This window comes from Symphalangus syndactylus, chromosome X (assembly GCF_028878055.3).
Source record: "Symphalangus syndactylus isolate Jambi chromosome X, NHGRI_mSymSyn1-v2.1_pri, whole genome shotgun sequence".
NCBI classification, from domain to species: Eukaryota; Metazoa; Chordata; class Mammalia; order Primates; family Hylobatidae; genus Symphalangus; species Symphalangus syndactylus.
In genome coordinates this window covers 67,185,232-67,206,657 of record NC_072447.2, presented here as the reverse complement: position 1 = coordinate 67,206,657, position 21,426 = coordinate 67,185,232, and the positions used below count along the sequence as shown (strand labels likewise).

General features: G+C 42.3%; 1 protein-coding gene across 3 annotated transcripts in view; it reads left to right on the top strand.

The window, feature by feature from the left end:
• FAM120C (family with sequence similarity 120 member C) overlaps positions 1 to 21,426 on the top strand; it is a 109,046-nt gene that overhangs the window by 64,496 nt on the left and 23,124 nt on the right. For all 3 annotated transcript variants that reach the window (XM_055269114.2, XM_055269113.2, XM_055269115.2), the window contains exon 11: positions 20,534 to 20,648. In XM_055269114.2, coding sequence (XP_055125089.1) covers positions 20,534 to 20,648 — 115 coding nt within the window. The remainder of the gene's footprint in view (positions 1 to 20,533; positions 20,649 to 21,426) is intronic.

The window sequence follows — 21,426 nt, the reverse complement described above, 5'->3', positions numbered from 1 at the left end:
ATTTTTGTGGCCAGGTGCAGTGGCTTATGCCTGTAATCCCAGCACTTAGGGAGGCTGAGATGGGCGGATCACGAGGTCAGGAGATCGAGACCATCGTGGCTAACACAGTGAAACCCCGTCTCTACTAAAAATATGGCTGTAATCCCAGCTACTCGGGAGGCTGAGGCAGGAGAATGGCGTGAACCCGGGAGGTGGAGCTTGCAGTGAGCGGAGATTGCGCCACTGCACTCCAGCCTGGGAAACAGAGCGAGACTCCATCTCAGAAAAAAAAAAAAAAAAGATCTTTTTCTACGTTTTCTTATACTTTTATAATGTTGTCTTCCATATCGGGTCCTTAATACAGTAGATATTTATTTTGTACAGGCTGTGAGAAAGGATCTAACTTTATTTACATAATACGCCAGTTTCTCAGCTTGATGTATTGAATGATCCTTTCTTTTTTTTTTGAATGATCCTTTCTTTCCTCAACCTTTCTTATGTACCACGTTTGGTTTCTTTTTTTAGATGGAGTCTCGCTCTGTCACCCAGGCTGGAGTGCAGTGGCGTGATCTCAGCTCACTGCAAACTCCACCACCTGGGTTCAAGTGATTCTCCTGCCTCAGCCTCCCAAAGCTGCTTCCACATTTTCAGGTATTCGTTATCAGAAACAGCCGCACTTCTCAGTACCAATTTTCTTTGTTTTCTTTTCTTTTTTTTTTTTTTTAGAGCCAGGGTCTTGCTCTGTCACCCAGGCTGGAGTGCAGTGGCGTGATCATGGCTCACTGCAGCCTCCACCTCCTAGGCTAAAGTGATCCTCCCACCTCGGCCTCTCAAGTAGCTGAGACTACAGGTGCATGCCACCATGCCTGGCTTTTTTGTTTTTTGTAGAGATGGGGTCTCTGTTGCCCAAGCTGGTCTTGAACTCCTGGGCTCAAGTGATCCTCCCACACCTTGGCCTCCCAAAGTGCTGGGATTATAAGCATGAGCCACTGTGCCCTGCCTCTTAGTCTATTTTCTGTTGCTTATGGCAGAATACCTGAAACTGGGTAATTTATAAAGAAAAGGAATCTATTTCTTACAGTTATGGAGTCTAAGAAGTCCAAGGTTGGGGGGCTTGCATCTAGTGAGAGCCTTCTTGCTGGTCATATGGTAAAGGGGCTGATCACGCTCACGTGCTATATCAGGTCTCTCTTCCTTTTCTTATAAAGCCACCAGTTCCCCTCCCATAATAACCCATTAATCCACGAATGGATTAGCCCATCTGTGAGAGTAGAGCCCTGAAGATCAAATCACATCTTAAAGGCCCTACCACTCAATACTGCCACACTGTGGATAAAGTTTCAATATGAGTTTTGGAGGGGACATTCAACCACAGCAGGGTCCCTTGTATTTACGTTATTTTATTTTATTTTTTTTTTTTGGAGACACAGTCTCTGTCGCCCAGGCTGGCTGGAGTGCAGTGGCGCGATCTCGGCTTACTGCAACCTCCACCTCCCAGGTTCAAGCGATTCTCCTACCTCAGCCTCCTGAGTAGCTGAGATTACAGGCGCACACCACCACACCCAGCTAATTTTTGTATTTTTGTAGAGACGGGGTTTCACCATGTTGGCCAGGCTGGTCTTGAACTCCTGACCTCAAGTGATCCACCCGCCTCTGCCTCCCAAAGTGCTGGGATTACAGGCGTGAGCCACCGCGCCTGGCCATTATGTACTACGTTCTTATATCTGTATAAGTTCATTCATGGATTCTATTTTGTTTCACTGCCCATTAGAGTCCTCATCAATATCACATTGTTTCAGTTATTAAGGGTTTGCAATTTGCCTTAATATCAGGCAGCACAAATCTCCACTCTTTTTTGAGAATTATACTAGTTATCCTTGCACCTTAAGAGCCCTTACTCTTCCATATATAATTTGTGATCAGTCTAGTTTCCACCAAAATCTTGTTGGGATTTTTTTTTGTCATTGAATTGAATTTATAGATTAATTTGGGGAGCTTTCACATCTTTATAATGTTAAGTCCTCCCATCCAAAGATAATAGTTACCTCTCCCATTTATCCAGGTTTCTTCCTTTATGTCTTAGTATAGTTAATTTTTTTCCGTTGAGATCTCCTACATTTTAAATTAATTTCTAGATATCTAATTAATAGATATCTCCATGATTATGTGTGATATTCTAGTTTCTGTTATACTTTCTCATTGTTAAAAAAAGTAAGTTTTTGTGCAAAGGGGAGGTCAAGCCCTACAAGTCACCAGAGAACTGCAGAGCACTTAGCTTTCAAAATGGGCAGACCTTAGTTTGAATGCTGGTTCTGGCATTTTTCAGCTTGGATATGTCACTTTAGCCTTTCTGAGCATCTCTTTCCTCACCATAAATGGATATAATTTTACGTCTCAGAGCAGTTTGAACATTGAGATAATGCATTCAGGGACCCTACCACATACTAGATCCCCAATATATGCTAATTTCCTAACCACCTTAACATTAAGATTAGTGACTTACAAAGTTTTCCCAATAAGAATAATGAGGCCGAGCACCGTGGCTCACACCTGTAATCCCAGCACTTTGGGAGGCCGAGTGGGGTGGATCATTTTAGGTCAAGGAGTTCAAGACCAGCGTGGCCAACATGGTGAAACCCTGTCTCTACTAAAAATACAAAAATTAGCCAGGCAGTCGTGGCACATGCCTGTAATCCCAGCTACTCAGGGGGCTGAGGCAGGAGAATCACTTGAACCCGGGAGGCAGAGGTTGCAGTGAACCATGATCGCGCCATTGCACTCCAGCCTGGGCGACAGAGTAAGACTCTGTCTCAAAAAAAAATTTTTTTTAAAGAATAATGACAAAGATTTATTCTTCCTACTTCCTAACATGTTCCTGGGCCACAGCCCTACATTGTCCCATATTAACTCTGGAATTGTACATTTCATTTACCTTCTTTCTAAAATATATAGTAGGCCGACGCGGTGGCTCATGCCCATAATCCCAGCACTTTGTGAGGCTGAGGCGGGTGGATCACCTGAGGTCAGGAGTTTGAGACCAGCCTGGCTAACATGGCGAAACCCGTCGCTAGTAAAAATACAAAAATTAGCCGGGCACGGTGGTACGTGTCTCTAGTCCCAGCTATTTGGGAGGCTGAGGCATGAGAATCGCTTGAACCTGGGAGGCGGAGGTTGCAGTGAGCCAAGATTGTACCACTGTACTCCAGACTGGGCGACAGAGCAAAACTCTGTCTCAAAGAAAAGAAAGCAAAACAAACAAAATACATATAATAGCTTATTTTCCCATTTATTTGGTTCTCTACGTTATATGGAATAGATCCAGGAACATAAAAACAATTAAAAATAGCTTATGAATCGCCACACTGTCTTCCACAATGGTTGAACTAATTTACACTCCCACCAACAGCATAAAAGCGTTACTATTTCTCCACATCCTCTCCAGCATCTGTTGTTTCCTGACTTTTTAATGATCACCATTCTAACTGGCGTGAGATAGTATCTCATTGTGGTTTTGATTTGCATTTCTCTAATGACCACTGATGAGCATTTTTTCATGTTTGTTGGCTGGATAAATGTCTTCTTTTGAGAAGTGTCTGTTCATATCCTTCACCCACTTTTTGATGGGGTTTTTTTTTTCTTATAAATTTAAGTTCTTTGTAGATTCTGGATATTAGCCCTTTGTTAGATGGATAGATTGCAAAAATTTTCTCTCATTCTGTAGATTGCCTATTCACTCTGATGATAGTTTCTTTTGCTGTGCAGAAGCTTTTTAGTTTAATTAGATCCCATTTGTCTATTTTGGCTTTTGTTGCCATTGCTTTTGGTGTTTTAGTCATGAAGTCTTTGCCCATGCCTATATCCTGAATGGTATTGCCTAGGTTTTCTTCTAGGGTTTTTATGGTTTTACGTCTTATGTTTAAGTCTTTAATCCATCTTGAGTTAATTTTTTCATGAGGTTTATGGAAGGGATCCAGTTTCAGCTTTCTACTTGTGGCTAGCCAGTTTTCCCAACACCATTGATTAAATAGGGAATTCTTTCCCCATTTCTTGTTTTTGTCAGATTTGTCAAAGATCAGATGGTTGTAGATGTGTGGTGTTATTTCTAAGCCCTCTGTTCTGTTCCATTGGTCTATATCTCTGTTTTGGTACCAGTACCATGTTGTTTTGGTTACTGTAGCCTTGTAGTATAGTTTGAAGTCAGGGAGCATGATGCCTCCAGCTTTGTTCTTTTTGCTTAGGATTGTCTTGGCTATGAGGGCTCCTTTTTGGTTCCATATGAAATTTAAAGTAGTTTTTTTCCAATTCTGTGAAGAAAGTCAATGGTAGTTTGATGGGGATGGCATTGAATCTATAAATTACTTTGGGCAGTATGGCCATTTTCACGACATTGATTCTTTCTATCTATGACCATGATATGTTTTTTCATTTGTTTGTGTCCTCTCTCATTTCGTTGAACAGTAATGTGTAGTTCTCCCTGAAGAGGTCCTTTACATCCCTTGTAAATTGTATTCCTAGGTATTTTATTCTCTTTGTAGCAGTTGTGAATGGGAGTTCACTAATGATTCGGCTCTGTTTGTCTGTTATTGGTGTATAGGAATGCTTGTGATTTTTGCACATTGATTTTGTATCCTGAGACTTTGCTGAAGTTGCTTATCAGCTTAAGGAAATTTTGGGGCTGAGATGATGGGGTTTTCTAAATATACAATCATGTCATCTGCAAACAGGGACAATTTGACTTCCTCTTTTCCTGATTGAATACCCTTTATTTCTTTCTCATGCCCGATTGCCCTGGCCAGAACTTCCAACACTATGTTGAATAGGAATGGTGAGAGAGGGCATCCCTGTCTTGTGCTGGTTTTCAATGGGAATGCTTCCAGTTTTTGCCCATTCGGTGTGATATTGGCTGTGGGTTTGTCATAAATAGCTCTTATTATTTTGAGGTACGTTCCATCAATACCTAGTCTATTGAGAGTTTTTAGCATGAAGGGCTGTTGAATTTTGTTGAAGGCCTTTTCTGCATCTATTGAGATAATCATGTGGTTTTTGTCATTGGTTCTGTTTATGTGATGGATTACGTTTATTGATTTGTGTATATTGAACCAGCCTTGCATCCCAGGGATGAGCTGACTTGATCGTGGTGGACAAGGTTTTTGATGTGCTACTGGATTCGGTTTTCCAGTATTTTCTTGAGGATTTTCGCATCGATGTTCATCAGGGATATTGGCCTGAAATTTTCTTTTTTTGTTGTGTGTCTGCCAGGTTTTGGTATCAGGATGATGCTGGCCTCATAAAATGAATTAGAGAGGATTCCCTCTTTTTCTGTTGTTTGGCATAGTTTCAGAAGCAATGGTACCAGCTCCTCTTTGTACGTCTGGTAGAATTTGGCTGTGAATCCTTCTGGCCCTGGACTTTTTTTGGTTGGTAGGCTATTAATTACTGCCTCACTTTCAGAACTTGTTATTGGTCTATTCAGGGATTCGACTTCTTCCTGGTTTAGTCTTGGGAGGGGTTTTTTCTTTTTCTTTTTTCCCCCCGAGACAGAGTCTCGCTTGGTTGCCCAGGCTGAAGTGCAGTGGCACGATCTTGGCTCACTGCAACCTCCGCCTTCCAGGTTCAAGCGATTCTCCTGCCTCAGCCTCTTGAGTAGCTGGGATTACAGGTGTCCATCACCACACCTGGCTAATTTTTGTATTTTTAGTAGAGACGTGGTTTCGCCATGTTGACCAGGCTGGTCTTGAACTGACCTCAGGCGATCTGCCCGCCTCGGCCTCTCAAAGTGTTGGGATTACAGGTGTGAGCCACCACACCTGGCCTCCTGTGTTTTTAAGAAGACAAAATGGTAGGAAAAAAATGCAGTTTTAACAAGTAGCATAAAGTCTGGTTGGAAATTTAAATTTTAAGTGAAGATTAACTTATCCTTAATACTGCATTGTCCAGCAATATCAAGTAAACACCAGGTAGGAACATTGAACTGTAGCCTAACTGAGTGCTAGGAGCCTGTACTCCTCAATTTCTTATACAAACTGTAGGTAAAAGATTCCTAGATGGCCTAGAGAAATTGAGTCTTCTAGGAAAGGTTGATACAGTTTGAGGAGGGCAGAACCTTTGCGCATACAATAGTCATCACTTAGGGAGAGGGATACTGAAGAACTCTGTCAGGCTTCTGGAGGTGAGGTGCAGCCCTCCTGAATGGGAGAGGCATGCATCAGGGCTTTATCATTTCTAGCAAAAATTTATTCAAATATCAACAGTTTTCCAGAGATGGAACATGAAATTGGACAAGGTTTCTCCTCTTTGTTTATGGGTAAAGTTGGGGAATCTCTCTTGAGAAACAAATCTTTTAAAAAGCAGTGGATTCACTCTCAGCTATAACAAGATATTTGGATTAACCATGTGCCATCCTGATGCATCAAGAATAAAGATACATAAGAACTAGTGTTCATTCACTTGACAGAATAACTCTAAAGTCCATCAGGAAAGGCAAATGAATAAGAGTAGCTTAGAAAATGTAACAAAAAAAATAATAAGATATATCTTGGTCCTGCAGCAAGACTGTTATTGGAAAAAAAAAAAAAGGTGTTTTGGGCCTATTACATACCGAGGTGTATTATAAACTCATACCAAAATAATGTAGTATTGTCACAAAAATTGACAGCTCATTGTTTTAGAGCAGATAATAATGAATAAGATCCTTGACACGTTAGAACTTAAAATATGCTAAAGGAAGCATCACAAATCAGTGAGGAAGAGATGCATTTTTTAAATAATTATTTAGAGAATTGGATTTGTATGTGGGGAGAAAACATCCATTTAGAGCCATGCTTCACTTAAATTCCAGATGGATTAATTATAAAGATGAATGTAAAAAAGATAAAAGGCAGAATAAAAGCTAAGCAATGATTTGCTGACCTTGAGATAGGAAAGGGATTTTTTTTGTTGTTCATTTCTTTTAGGAAAGGAATTTTTTAAATGAGAATATACAAGCCTTAAGCCCAGAGTATTGTCAGAGACAGTAACTATGTTGGTGACAGGAAAGGCAAATACCTCAGTTGCCTGAGATATAGGCAAACTGAAAACTACAAAACACTGTTAAAAGAAATCATAAAAGATTTAAGTAAACAGAAAGATACCCCATGTTTATAGATAAGATAAAATCCTTCTTGTTGATTTCTAACTAGAAAAAAAAAAGATAAAATATTGTTAAGATGGCAATACTCCCCAAATTGATCTACATATGCAATGAATCCAAATTCCCAGCTTTCTTCTTTGCAGAAATTAACAAACTAATGCTAAAATTAATATGTAAATACAGGCCAGGCACAGTGGCTCACTCCTGTAATCCCAGTACTTTGGGAGGCCGAGGCAGGCAGATCACGAGGTCAAGAGATCGAGACCATCCTGGCCAACATGGTGAAACCCCATCTCTACTAAAAATACAAAAATTAGCTTGGTGTGGTGGTGTGCGCCTGTAATCTCAGCTACTCAGGAGGCTGAGGTAGGAGAATCGCTTGAACCTGGGAGGTGGAGGTTACAGTGAGCCGAGATCGCGCCACTGCACTCCAGCCAGCCTGGGCGACAGAGACTGTGTCTCCAAAAAAAATAAATAAATAAAATAACGTAAATACAAGGGACCCTGCTGTGGTTGAATGTCCCCTCCAAAACTCATATTGAAACTTTATCCACAGTGTGGCAGTATTGAGTGGTAGGGCCTTTAAGATGTGATTTGATCTTCAGGGCTCTACTCTCACAGATGGGCTAATCCATTCGTGGATTAATGGGTTATTATGGGAGGGGAACTGGTGGCTTTATAAGAAAAGGAAGAGAGACCTGATATAGCACGTGAGCGTGATCAGCCCCTTTACCATATGACCAGCAAGAAGGCTCTCACTAGATGCAAGCCCCCCAACCTTGGACTTCTTAGACTCCATAACTGTAAGAAATAGATTCCTTTTCTTTATAAATTACCCAGTTTCAGGTATTCTGCCATAAGCAACAGAAAATAGACTAAGAGGCAGGGCACAGTGGCTCATGCTTATAATCCCAGCACTTTGGGAGGCCAAGGTGTGGGAGGATCACTTGAGCCCAGGAGTTCAAGACCAGCTTGGGCAACAGAGACCCCATCTCTACAAAAAACAAAAAAGCCAGGCATGGTGGCATGCACCTGTAGTCTCAGCTACTTGAGAGGCCGAGGTGGGAGGATCACTTTAGCCTAGGAGGTGGAGGCTGCAGTGAGCCATGATCACGCCACTGCACTCCAGCCTGGGTGACAGAGCAAGACCCTGGCTCTAAAAAAAAAAAAAAAGAATAAAGAAAACAAAGAAAATTGGTACTGAGAAGTGCGGCTGTTTCTGATAACGAATACCTGAAAATGTGGAAGCAGCTTTGGAACTGGGTAATAAGCAGAGGCTGGAAGAATTTGGAGGAGCAGGCTACAAAACACCAAGATTCTAGTGAAGGCTTAGAGCACAAGAAGACTAGGGAGAGTTTATAACTCCTTAGAGATTGGTTAAATGGTTACAACCAGAATGCTGATATAAATATGGACAGTAAAGGCCATTCTGATAAGGTTTCAGATGGAACTGATGAGCGAGGTATTGGAAATGGAAGTAAAGGCCATCCTTGTTATAAATTGGCAAACAACTTGGCTGAACGGTGTCCGTCTCCAAGGGCTTTGTTGTAGGCCAAACTTAAGAATGATGAATTCGGGTATCTGGCAGAAGAAATTTCTAAGCAGCAAAGTGCTCAGGCTACTGCATGGTTACGTCTAACTGTTTACAGTGAACTGCTAGAGAAAAGGGAAACAGAGCAGAAACATTTGGAAAATTCACAGCCTTGTCATGTGGTAGAGAATGAAAAAAGAGTTTTCAGGAGTGGAACCAAGGGTGCAGAGGAGCCACCACTTTATGCCTAAAAGGGAGCCAGGTTCTAATAGTCAAAACAATGAGGAAAAGGCCCTAACCGCACTTCAGAGATCTTTGAGGCATCCCCTCCCTTTAGAGGCCCAGAGCTCTAGGAGGACAGAATTGTTTGGGAGTGGAGGAGGCCTGGGACACAGTTGCCCTGTGCCACCTCGGGAAAGCTGCTTCCCTCATCTCAGCCCCTCCAGCTGGAGCAGCCATATCTCACATGGCCCCAGGTGTGGCTCATGTCTCAGCTCAGGAAGGTATAAGTGGTAAACCTTGGTGGCATCCACATGGTGATAATTCTGCAGGCCCGCATAAAGTAAGAGCTGTGGAGGCTTTGCAACCTCTACCCATTAAAAGGATCTCATTGAAAGCCTAGGAGCCCAGGTAGAGACTTGTTGCGGGGCCAGAGCCACCACAGAGATCCTCTGCTGTAGCAATGCCCAGTAGGAACATAAGGTTGGAGCTGCCACAGAGTCTCCAACCAGGGCAATGCATAGTGGAGCCCTGGGAGCAGGACTGCCACTGAGTCCCTAGAACTGTGAGGTTACTGGCAGCATGCATTGCCCACCTGGGAAACCTTCAGGCAGTGGATTCCAACCAGTTTGAGCAACCATGTGGCCTGTACTCTGCACCCATACAGATAGGGCTACCTGAGGCCTTGCGGGTTGGGCTCCCACCACAGTGTGTCCAGGAGGCCCCACATGGAGTCAAAAAAGATTATTCTCCAACTCTAAGGTCTTTTGTTTTGTTTTGTATGTGTGTGTGTGTTTTGTTTGTTTTAAGACAGAGTCTCTGTCACCCAGGTTGAAGTGCAGTTCACTGGGGCCTCAAACTCCTGGGCTCAAGCAGTACTCCCACCTCAGCCTCCCGAGTAGCTGAGACCACAGGTACTTACCACCATGGCCAGTTAATTTTTTTGTTTGTTTGTTTATTTGTTTGTTTGAGATGGAGTCTTGCTCTGTCACCCAGGCTGGAGTGCAGTGGCACAATCCCGGCTCACTGCAAGCTCCGCCTCCCTGGTTCAGGCAATTCTCCTGCCTCAGCCTCCCGAGTAGCTGGGACTACAGGCGCCTGCCGCCACACCCAGCTAATTTTTTTTGTATTTTTAGTAGAGATGGGGTTTCACCGTGTTAGCCAGGATGGTCTCCAACTCCGGACCTTGTGATCCACCTGCCTCGGCCTCCCAAAATGCTGGGATTACAGGCGTGAGCCACCGTGCCCAACCCATGGCCAGCTAATTTTTACATCTTTTGTAGAGATGGAGCCTTACTGCGTTGCCTAGGCTGGTCTCAAACTCCTGGACTCAAGCGATCCTCCCACCTCAGCCTCCCAAAATGCTGGGATTACAGGCCAATTCTAAGATCTTGGAAGTAGATAACTTGTTTAGATTTCACAGGCTCACAGATGAGAGTTTGGACTTTTGAGATAAATTCATTTTCTTTGTGTATAACCCACTGTCAGGCATTCTGTTATAAGCAACAGAAAATGGACTAATAATACAAACTCAGAATAGCCAAAATAATGTTGAAAAAAAGAGCAAACACTGTACAGTTTCAGAATTTACTACAAAAGTATAGTAACCAAAAACAGTGGAATAAGGATAGACATATAAATTAATGTAGTTACATTCGAGTGTCCAGAAATAAACTCTGCTATTTGTGGTCAATTAATTTTTGACAAGGGTGCCAAGATAATTCAATGGGGGAAAGATAGGCTTTACAACGGATGGTTGGATATTAACATGCAAAAGAATAGTTAGACCTCTACTTCACACTATATACAAAAATTAACTCAAAATATGTCATAGACTTAAATGTCAGACTAAAAACTATAAAACTCTTAGAAGACAAGAGGTATTCTTCATGAACTCAGATTAGGCAGTGGTTTCTTTGATATGATGCCAGAAGCATAAGTAACAAAAGGAAAAACAGGTTAGACTAGATCAAAATTTAAAATTTGTGTGCTAGAAACAAGACTACAAATAAAGTGAAAACACAACCCACAGAATGAGAGAAAATATTTGCAAACCATGTATCTGATAAGGGCCTAGTATCCATAATATATAAAATATTCTTACAACTCAAACAATTGGCTGGCCACACTAGCTCATGTGTGTAATCCCAGTACCTTGGTTCATGTCTGTAATCCCAACACCTTGGGTAGCCGAGGTGTGAAAATCGCTTGAATCCAAGAGTTTGAGGCCAGTCTGGGCAACATAGCAAGACCCCACCTCTACAAAAAAATCTTTAAAAAGCAGCTGGGTGTAGCCGTGCACCTGTGGTCCCAACTACTCCAGAGGCTGTCAGGGGAGGATTGCTTACACTCAGGAGGTAGAGGCTGTTGTGAGCCATGATCATGCCACTGCACTACTGCACTCCAGCCTAGGCAACAGAGCAACACTGTGTCTCAAAAAAAAAAAAAAAAAGCCTACAAGTAAGGCAATAAATGATGAATAAATCAATTTTTTAAATGGGTAAAAGATTTGAATAGACGTTTCTCCAAAGAACATATGCAAATGTCAGCCGGGCGCTGTGGCTTACACCTGTAATCCCAGCACTTTGGGAGGCCGAGGAGGGCAGATCACAAGGTCAGGAGTTCAAGACCAGCCTGACCAACATAGTGAAACCCTGTCTCTACTAAAAATACAAAAATTAGCCGGGCGTGGTGCGTGCCTGTAATCCCAGCTACTCAGGAGGCTGAGGCAGGAGAATCACTTGAACCCAGGAAGGGGAGATTGCAGTGAGCTGAGATCGCACCACTGCAGTTCAGCCTGGGTGGCAGAGCGAGACTCTGTCTCAAAAAAAAGAACATATACAAATGTCCAATAAGCACATGAAAAAATGATCATCAGAAAAATGCAAATCATAACGACAGTGAGAAACCAGTTAACACCCATTCAGGTGCTATAATCAAAAAGACAAGGGATCAGGGGTGGGAGATTTAAAAAGAAGACATCCAGCAAGTGTTGAAAAGGATGTGGAGAAATTGGAACCCTCATACATTGCTGATGGGAACATCAAATGAAGACACATGTCTACACAAAACCATGTTCACAAATGTTCATGTAGAATTATTCATAATAGGCCGGGCACGGTGGCTTATGCCTGTAATCCCAGCACTTTGGGAGGCCGAGGTGGGTGGATCACCTGAGGTCAGGAGTTTGAGACCAGCCTGGCCAACGTGGTGAAACCCCGTCTCTACTAAAAATACAAAATTAGCCAGGCATGGTGGCGCATGCCTGTAATCTCAGCTACTTGGGACACTGAGGCAGGAGAATTGCTTGAACCCAGGAGGCAGAGGTTGCAGTGAGCCAAGACCACGTCACTGCACTCCAGCCTGGGCAACAAGAATGAAACTCCATCTCAAAAAAAAAAAAAGTAATATAAAAAAATAGGCCGGGCGCAGTGGCTCATGCCTGTAATCCCAGCACTTTGGGAGGCTGAGGCGGGCGGATCATGAGGTCAGGAGATCGAGACCATCCTGGCTAACACAGTCAAACCCCGTCTCTACTAAAAATACAAAAAATAAATTAGCCGGGCGTGGTAGCGGGCGCCTGTAGTCCCAGCTATTCGGGAGGCTGAGGCAGGAGAATGGCGTGAACCTGGGAGGTGGAGCTTGCAGTGAGCCGAGATCATGCCACTGCACTCCAGCCTGGGCGACAGAGCGAGAGTCCGTCTCAAAATAAATAAATAAATAAATAAATAAATATAAATAAATAAATAAATAAATAAAGACTGAGTCCTCCTTCAAAAAAGAAGATATAAAAAGGAGAAGATCAGTAACTGTGACTGTATCTGTGTCCCAAAATACATAAAATTAAAAAGACTAAACGGGGAAATATTTGCAACAGTTAGGACACTGTTAATATTCACAATATATGAAGACTTAGATATCAGAATAGGTATCTAAGACAGCACAGATGGGTAAATGACAGTCTCTTCAGACTCATTTGCTTAGAAGAAACAGAAGCCATTCTAGCTCTCTCGCTTTTCCTCTCTTTTTTTTATTTTCTGGTAGAGATGGAGTCTTGCTACTCCTGGCCTCTGCCTCACAAAGTGTTGGGATTATAGGCATGAACCATCATGCCCAGCCCACTCTAGCTATCTTACTGTAAAGGTATAACAGGTAGTCTCCTAGTCATCCAAGGACAAGAAAAGTAGTATACACAGGGAATGGTCCTGGAAAGGCAGGAACAGAGACTGCCCACTCTCTCATGGGCCTGCATAGGTAGCTCTTCCTTCTGCATGTGTTTTATAAAGTCACTGCCTCACTTAGCTCAAATTCTGAAGACTCCGATTGGCAAGCCATGAATTGTTTGACTTGGATCAGGTATCCATTCCTTGTCCAAATAGCTGTCATTGTTATAAAAATGGGACTTTATGTTATCTGAGAAGGGGCATAGACAGAACAGGCAAATTAATATGTCTGTGATAGACATAGATCAGTCATAGAAGTAATAAGTGCTTGGGAAATATATGCAACCTCATCCTTGGCAATCAAAGAAATTTCAATAACGAGAGACTTATTTTCTGCCCATTAAATCATCAGTGATTAACGGTGACAATCAATGCTGACACACTGCTGGGATAGGATGTAAATTGGGTCTGGTCTGGAAAACAATTTTGCTGTATGTATTAAAGACCTTCAGAATGAATATAACCTATGACCCAATAATTCCACTTCTAGGAATGTATCCTAAGGGAATGAATAATCAGAGATAAAGGCAAGATTTAATATGTGAATATCTTTGTAGTATTTATAATAAAAGAAAATATATGAATAGTAATTTACAGGAATGTTTAAGCTAACTGATATACCCACATGCTGAACATGCAGTCATTAATCATGTTTTTGAAAAGTATTTAATGAACAAAAAGTTCTCATAGAAGTGAAAAAAGCAAGATATTATATTCTTTATATAGTATGAAAGAGAAAAAGTTGAGAATTCAGATGCTAGGAATAAAGAAGCCACTCACAGCAATCTTAACAGTGCTTATATCTAAATGGTAAGATTACAAATTATTTCATTTTTTTATCTTTTATTTTTTTGAGACAGAGTCTCACTCTGTGGCCCAGTCTGGAGTGCAGTGGCATGATCTCAGCTTACTGCAACCTCCGCCTCCTGGGCTGAAGCAATTCTCTCACCTCAGCCTCTCGACTAGCTGGGACTACAGGCGCATGCCACCACACCTGGCTAATTTTTGTATTTTTAGTAGAGATGGGGTTTCACCATGTTGGTCATGCTGGCCTCAAACTCCTGACCTCAAGTGATCCACCTTCCTCAGCCTCCTAAAGTGCTGGGATTACAGGCGTGAGCCACCACACCTGGCCTTATTATTAATATATTTTTTCTTGTATTTAGCCAACTCACACCATATTTTTTACATTTTCTGAATGAGAATGAACTTAAACTTTTGTAATATACTTATATAGAATAAAATTGTAAATGTTATTTAAAATTAAAAAATGCGGCCTGGCACAGTGGCTCATGCCTGTAATCCCACCACTTTGGGAGGCCAAGGCAGGCAGATCGCCTGAAGTCAGGAGTTCGAGACCAGCCTGACCAACATGGTGAAACCCCATCTCTTCTAAAAATATAAAATAAGCCAGGCATGGTGGTGCATGCCTGTAATCCCAGCTACTTGGGAGGCTGAGGCAGGAGAATTGCTTGAACTCGGGAGGCAGAGGTTGCAGTGAGCCCAGATCGTGCCATTGCACTCCAGCCTGGGCAACAAGAGTGAAACTCCATCTCAAAAAACAAACCAGAAAAAAGATGTGGGCTGGGAGCAGTGGCTCACGCCTGTAATACCAACACTTTGGGAGGCCGAGGCAGGCGGATCACTTGAGCTGAGGAGTTTAAGAGCAACCTGGGCAACATGATGAAACTCTGACTCTAATAAAAAATACAAAAATTAGCCAGGTATGGTGACACGAGCCTGTAGTCCCAGCTGCTCAGGAGGCCGAGGTGGGAGGATCACCTGAGCCTGGGAGATCAATACTGCAGTGACCCGTGATCACACCACTGCCCTGAGCCTGTCTCCAAAAAAAAAAAAAAGATGTGGAGTAAAAGGGAGCTACCAAGTATTAAAGCACATTTAAAATTTAAGTCACTATGGTGCTGGCATGAGAAACAGACATAGAATAAATAGGATAGGAACAGATTTTCATATGTATGAGAATGTAATATATGATAAAAGGAGAACTTTACCAAATTGTAAAGGAAGGATTATACCATAATTCGTTCAGTTACAAATGGTAACTAAAAGCACCTGCTGTGCCAGGCACTACGCTGAGTGCTGTTTTGGTTTTGCGGGGGTTTTTTGTTTTGTTTTGTTTTTGAGACAAATTCTTGCTCTGTCGCCCAGGCTGGACTGCAGTGGTGGAATCTCTGCTCACTGCAGCCTTGACCTCCTGGGCTCAAGCAATTCTGTCTCCCACCTCAGCCTTCTGAGTAGCTGGGACCACAGGCATGAGCCATGACTAATTTTTTTTTTTTTTTTTTTTTTTTTTGAGATGGAGTCTTGCTCTGTCACCCAGGCTGGAGTGCAGTGGCACAATCTCGGCTCACTGCAACCTCTGCCTCCTGGGTTCAAGCCATTCTCCTGCCCTCCTGCCTCAACCTCCCCAGTAGCTGGGATTACAGGCACGCACCACCATGCCCAGCTAATTTTGTATTTTTAATAGAGATGGGGTTTCACCATGTTGGCCAGGCTGGTCTTGAACTCCTGACCTTGTGATCCACCCGCCTGGGCCTCCCAAAGTTCTGGGATTACAGGCTTGAGCCACTGTGCCTGGCCACCACGACTAATTTTTGATAATTTTTTGTAGAGATGGGGTTCTCTACAAAAAGACTAGCCCAGGCTAGTCTTAGTACTTTTATGTGCTTTTTCTCCTTTACTTATTACAACCTTTTGAGATGTAGGTGTTGCCATCCTCATTCTAAAGATTAGCAAACTAAATCCTCTAGAGGTCCAGGGGATTTAGTTCCCCAGAGTCACATAGAAAAGGAGTAGTGGATTTTAATGGTTTTAGGTCTAACATTTAAGTCTTTAATCCATCTTGAATTAATTTTTGTATAAGGTGTAAGGAAGGGATCCAGTTTCAGCTTTCTACATATGGCTAGCCAGTTTTCCCAGCACCATTTATTAAATAGGGAATCCTTTCCCCAATTTCTTGTTTTTCTCAGGTTCGTCAAAGATCAGATAGTTGTAGATATGTGGCATTATTTCTGAGGGCTCTGTTCTGTTCCATTGGTCTATGTCTCTGTTGTGGTACCAGCAAGAAAACCTAGGCAATACCATTCAGGACATAGGCGTGGGCAAGGACTTCATGTCTAAAATACCAAAAGCAATGGCAACAAAAGCCAAAATTGACAAATGGGATCTAATTAAACTAAAGAGCTTCTGCACAGCAAAAGAAAGTACCATCAGAGTGAACAGACAACCTACAGAATGGGAGAAAATGTTTGCAAACTACTCATCTGACAAAGGGCTAATATCCAGAATCTACAATGAACTCAAACAAATTTACAAGAAAAAAACAACCCCATCAAAAAGTGGGCGAAGGACATGAACAGACACTTCTCAAAAGAAGACATTTATGCAGCCAAAAAACATATGAAAAAATGCTCATCATCACTGGCCATCAGAGAAATGCAAATCAAAACCACAGTGAGATACCATCTCACACCAGTTAGAATGGCCATCATTAAAAAGTCAGGAAACAACAGGTGCTGGAGAGGATGTGGAGAAATAGGAACACTTTTACACTGTTGGTGGGACTGTAAACTAGTTCAACCATTGTGGAAGTCAGTGTGGCAATTCCTCAGGGATCTAGAACTAGAAATACCATTTGACCCAGCCATCTCATTACTGGGTATATATCCAAAGGACTATAAATCATGCTGCTATAAAGACACATGCACACGTATGTTTATTGTGGCACTATTCACAATAGCAAAGAGTTGGAACCAACCCAAATGTCCAACAACGATAGACTGGATTAAGAAAATGTGGCACATATACACCATGGAATACTATGCAGCCATAAAAAAGGATGAGTTCATGTCCTTTGTAGGGACATGGATGAAGCTGGAAACCATCATTCTCAGGAAACTATCGCAAGGACAAAAAACCAAACACCGCATGTTCTCACTCATAGGTGGGAACTGAACAATGAGAACTCATGGACACAGGAAGGGGAACATCACACTCCGGGGACTGTTGTGGGGTGGGGGGAGGGGGGAGGGACAGCATTAGGAGATACACCTAATGCTAAATGATGAGTTAATGGGTGCGGCAAAACAACATGGCACATGGATACATTGTGCACATGTACCCTAAAACCTAAAGTATGATAAAAAAAAAAAAAAAAAAGAAAGAAAAGGAGTAGTGGAGGCCAGGTGCGGTGGCTCATGCCTGTAATGCCAGCACTTTGGGAGGCCGAAGTGGGCAGATCACGAGGTCAGAAGATTGAGACCATCCTGGCTAACACGGTGAAACCCCGTCTGTACTAAAAATACAAAAAATTAACCGGGCATGGTAGCAGGCACCTATATATGTCCCAGCTACTCGGGAGGCTGAGGCAGGAGAATGGTGTGAACCCAGGAGGCGGAGCTTGCGGTGAGCCGAGATCATGCCACTGCACTCCATCCTGGGCGACAGAGCGAGACTCTGTCTCAAAAAAAAAAAAAGAGGCTGGGCGCGGTGGCCCACGCTTGTAATCCCAGCACTTTGGGAGGCCGAGGCGGGCGGATCACGAGGTCAGGAGATCGAGACCACGGTGAAACCCCGTCTCTACTAAAAATACAAAAAAATTAGCCGGGCGTGGTGGCGGGCGCCTGTAGTCCCAGCTACTCGGAGAGGCTGAGGCAGGAGAATGGCGTGAACCCGGGAGGCGGAGCTTGCAGTGAGCCGAGATCGCGCCACTGCACTCCAGCCTGGGCGACAGAGCGAGACTCCATCTCAAAAAAAAAAAAAAAGAAAAGGAGTCGTGGAACCTAGATTACCTAGATTAGAACCAAGGATGTCAGTCTCCAAGTTTGCATTCTTTGCCACGACATACTTTGTAGCTAAAGTTCTTAGCAAGGTATCTAGAATATCAGAGGCATTTAGTAAATGTTATTCTTATGTATAACTTACAGTTTGCTGCATATATTAAAGCTTGTATGTAATATTTGTAGTAATGTAACTACTAATAGCAATAATAAAGCTGTCATTAAAATTCAGGAAATTCCTTGGGAATAAGTAATACTGTTATTTTCCAGGGAAAATCCCCAGTGGAATCATGTAATTCCAAAAATTGCACATGATGAAGCATCAGTAAATATTGGTTGATTTAATAATTATTTCCTGCTGCCCCATTTCTGAGCCTCTCACTCCTCTGACTCATTAGACCCTACATTCTGTCTCATAATTCATTCAAAAATAGTTGAATAGTAGTGCGGGCCCAAAGATGGAGCTAGCATTTCCTTATAAATATCCTGACATTGACTTATTTGTTCAGCAAACATCTATTAAGCATCCACTCTGGCATGTACTCTATTAAGGTTAGAGAGACATTTAAAATTGCAAATTAACATTAAAGTATAAACCAAACCAAACAAAAAGTTCCAATCCCTAGGAAATTAAATGTTCCCTCCTCTGTGGAGCCTTCTCTAGATTCTCCAAGGTAAATTTAGTCACTGACTCAGAGCACCCAGAGCAATCTGTTCAACTTCTAAAATCACACCCCTTGCATTGTGTTAGTCTTTCTGTGAGTTCGCTGTTCTCCCACACTTGACTCCTTCAGGAGCTCCTTTAGGTCAGTTTTTCTTGCACAGTGGTTCAGGATATGACTGGTACAATTCTGCTTTGAAGGATTTTTGTTGAGTTTTGTCTTGTTTTGTTTTTGGCTTGGCATGACCTGATTAATGCATCAGTCGCTCTTCCAATAAATATTTATTAATACGTATTCTATGCCATGTATTTGGCTAGATAGTTCATAATAAATAAAGGATAATAAACAAACACAAGCAAAGGCAAACAGGCAAGGTCCTAGACCTCATGAGAACTGACATGGGCACTTGAAAAGAATGTGTTTTCTTTGTATTAAGTCAGTCAAGTATTTAAACCTTATTTATTGTACTATTCAAATCTGTGAATTTAAATGTATTTTAGGTATGTTTTACATATTATAGCTTAATAGTGGTATATTAAAATTTCCCACTGTAATTGCATTTGCATTCATTTTCTTCTATTTTTGCTTTACATTTTGCCAATGAAATATGGAAAGGTTAAAAATGAAAGAATGGGCAAAGGTAAATCAAGGAACTATAAATCCAAAAAAAGAAACAATATTAATAACCTGAGCCAGTCATTATCAAACCAGTCCTTCTGACAATCCTAGTGTCTTCCTACAATTTCAGGATGAAGATCCAAATTCCTTAATCCTGTTTTTGAGTCTCTGTTCTCTGGTCTACTTTTCTTTTTTATTTCCCCCCCACACACACTTTCTTCTTCGTCTTCGTCGTCTCCTCCTCCTCCTCCTCCCCCTCCCACCCCCCACCCCGACTCTGTCGCCCAGGCTAGAGTGCAGTGGCATAATCTCAGCTCACTGTAACCCTCGCCTCCCAGGTTTAAGCGATTGTCCTGCCTCAGCCTCCTAAGTAGCTGGGATTACAGGTGCCCGCCACCACACCTGGCTAATTTTTTTTATTTTTAGTAGAGACGGGGTTTCACCACATTGGCCAGGCTGGCTCAAACTCCTGGCCTCAAGTGATCTGCCCGTCTCAGCCTCCCAAAGTGCTAGGATTAGAGGCATGAGCCACCGCACCCAGCCGTCTTTTCATTTTTTTCTTTAGTAACCCTATTTAATCCTCACAACCACCCTGTAAAAAGAGCAGGGCAAATTTTATTATCCCCATTTGGTAGATGAGGAAATGCAAGGCTCAGAAAGGTTAAATAATTTGTCCATAGCTATCAACTAGTAGGTGGAAGAACCAACACTCAAATTCAGATCTTCTCTCTTCAAAATTCATACTCTTTCTGTTAAAACGTTCTGGGCTTTTATGTGAACTTCACTTATCCTGGGCCATGTCTTAGGTATCATGATATGGTTCATAACTACACTTTCCACCACCTGAAGCCCTCAGTGTTCCTCAGGCTGCCGCCAATCTGGCCTACTTCCTAATCTTGCCTCCTGTCACTCCAAACATGCTTAGCTTCAGCAATTGGAAGCTGGTGCATTGTGCTGAACCATACCTTCAGGCCTTCACACATCATACTCTTCGCTCAACCTGGAACATCCTTTCCCCACCTTTTGTCTCACTAAATTCTACAGGCCCTTTGAAACTGAACTCTTGCTGACTTTTCTCAGGATACTCTCACCTTTACAGTCATGGCCCTCTTCTATGCTCTCATAGCAAGCACTCTGTGCATTCTTCCATCTTGGTACTTAACACACTTTCCTGTCATTGTCAATGTACATGATTCTTTTCCTCTACCACCCAGACTGGAAGTAACAAAAGCAGAGATTCTTTCTCCTTCATTCAGTTAGTATTGCCAAAATCTAGCCAAGTACTGGCTTATGATATGTTCTTAGCTTAATAAGTTTTTGTGACATGAATAAGTGAGCTTTTGTGGCCTAATAACAGTGCTTTTATTTTCTAGGTACATGGTTCAGTGGCCTGGTGGCCGAATCCTGCATCGCCATGAGCTAGACACCTTCCTTGCACAGGCAGTGTCTACCCAGCTTTATGAACCAGATCGACTCCAAGAACTCAAGGTGATTTCATGTACCCTCATTTAAGTTCTTTCTTTTATGATCTTATATAGCACTACTTTAGGTCCTTTTTTTTTTTTCCTGAAGCTGAGGAAAATAGTAAGTTCTGCAGGTAACTGTTTGATTTACTTTAACCAAATATTTATATCTATGAATAAAGCCAAGAGGTGCCTGCTACGCTACTCTCATACTGATAAATGAAAATGGACAGAAAAGACGGATATTACGCAAGGAAAATAAATCTTGGCCCATAGGCCATGGCAAGGTTTCTGACTCTTACAAGATTACACTATAGGGGACATATCCTAGTGTCTCCTGCTTGTGTCTATTTACTCAGACACACCTCCTTTTAGTGATATGTATTGAGTATTAAGTAGAAGTATAGGAAAGCATAAGGAAGAAAACCCACACACTGAAGGCAGTAGAGCACAGTAGTATAGAGGGGAGGCTCTCAAGCCAGGCTGCCTTGGGTTTGAATCCTGGCTTCATTACCTCCTAGCTGTGTGACCTTGGGCAGGTTACTTAATCTCTCTAGCTTCAGTTTCCTTACTTGTACAATTGTATATTAGTCTATTTTGTGTTGCTATAAAAGAATACCTGAAACTAGGTAATTTATAAAGAAAAGAGGTTTACTGAGCCCATTGTTCTGAAAACTGTACAAAAACCATGGTGCCAGCATCTATTCAGCTTCTGGTCAGGGTCTCAGGAAGCTTCTACTCATGATAGAAGGTGAGAGGAATAAGACAACAGGAGCCAGTGTGTCACATGGTGAGAGAGGGCA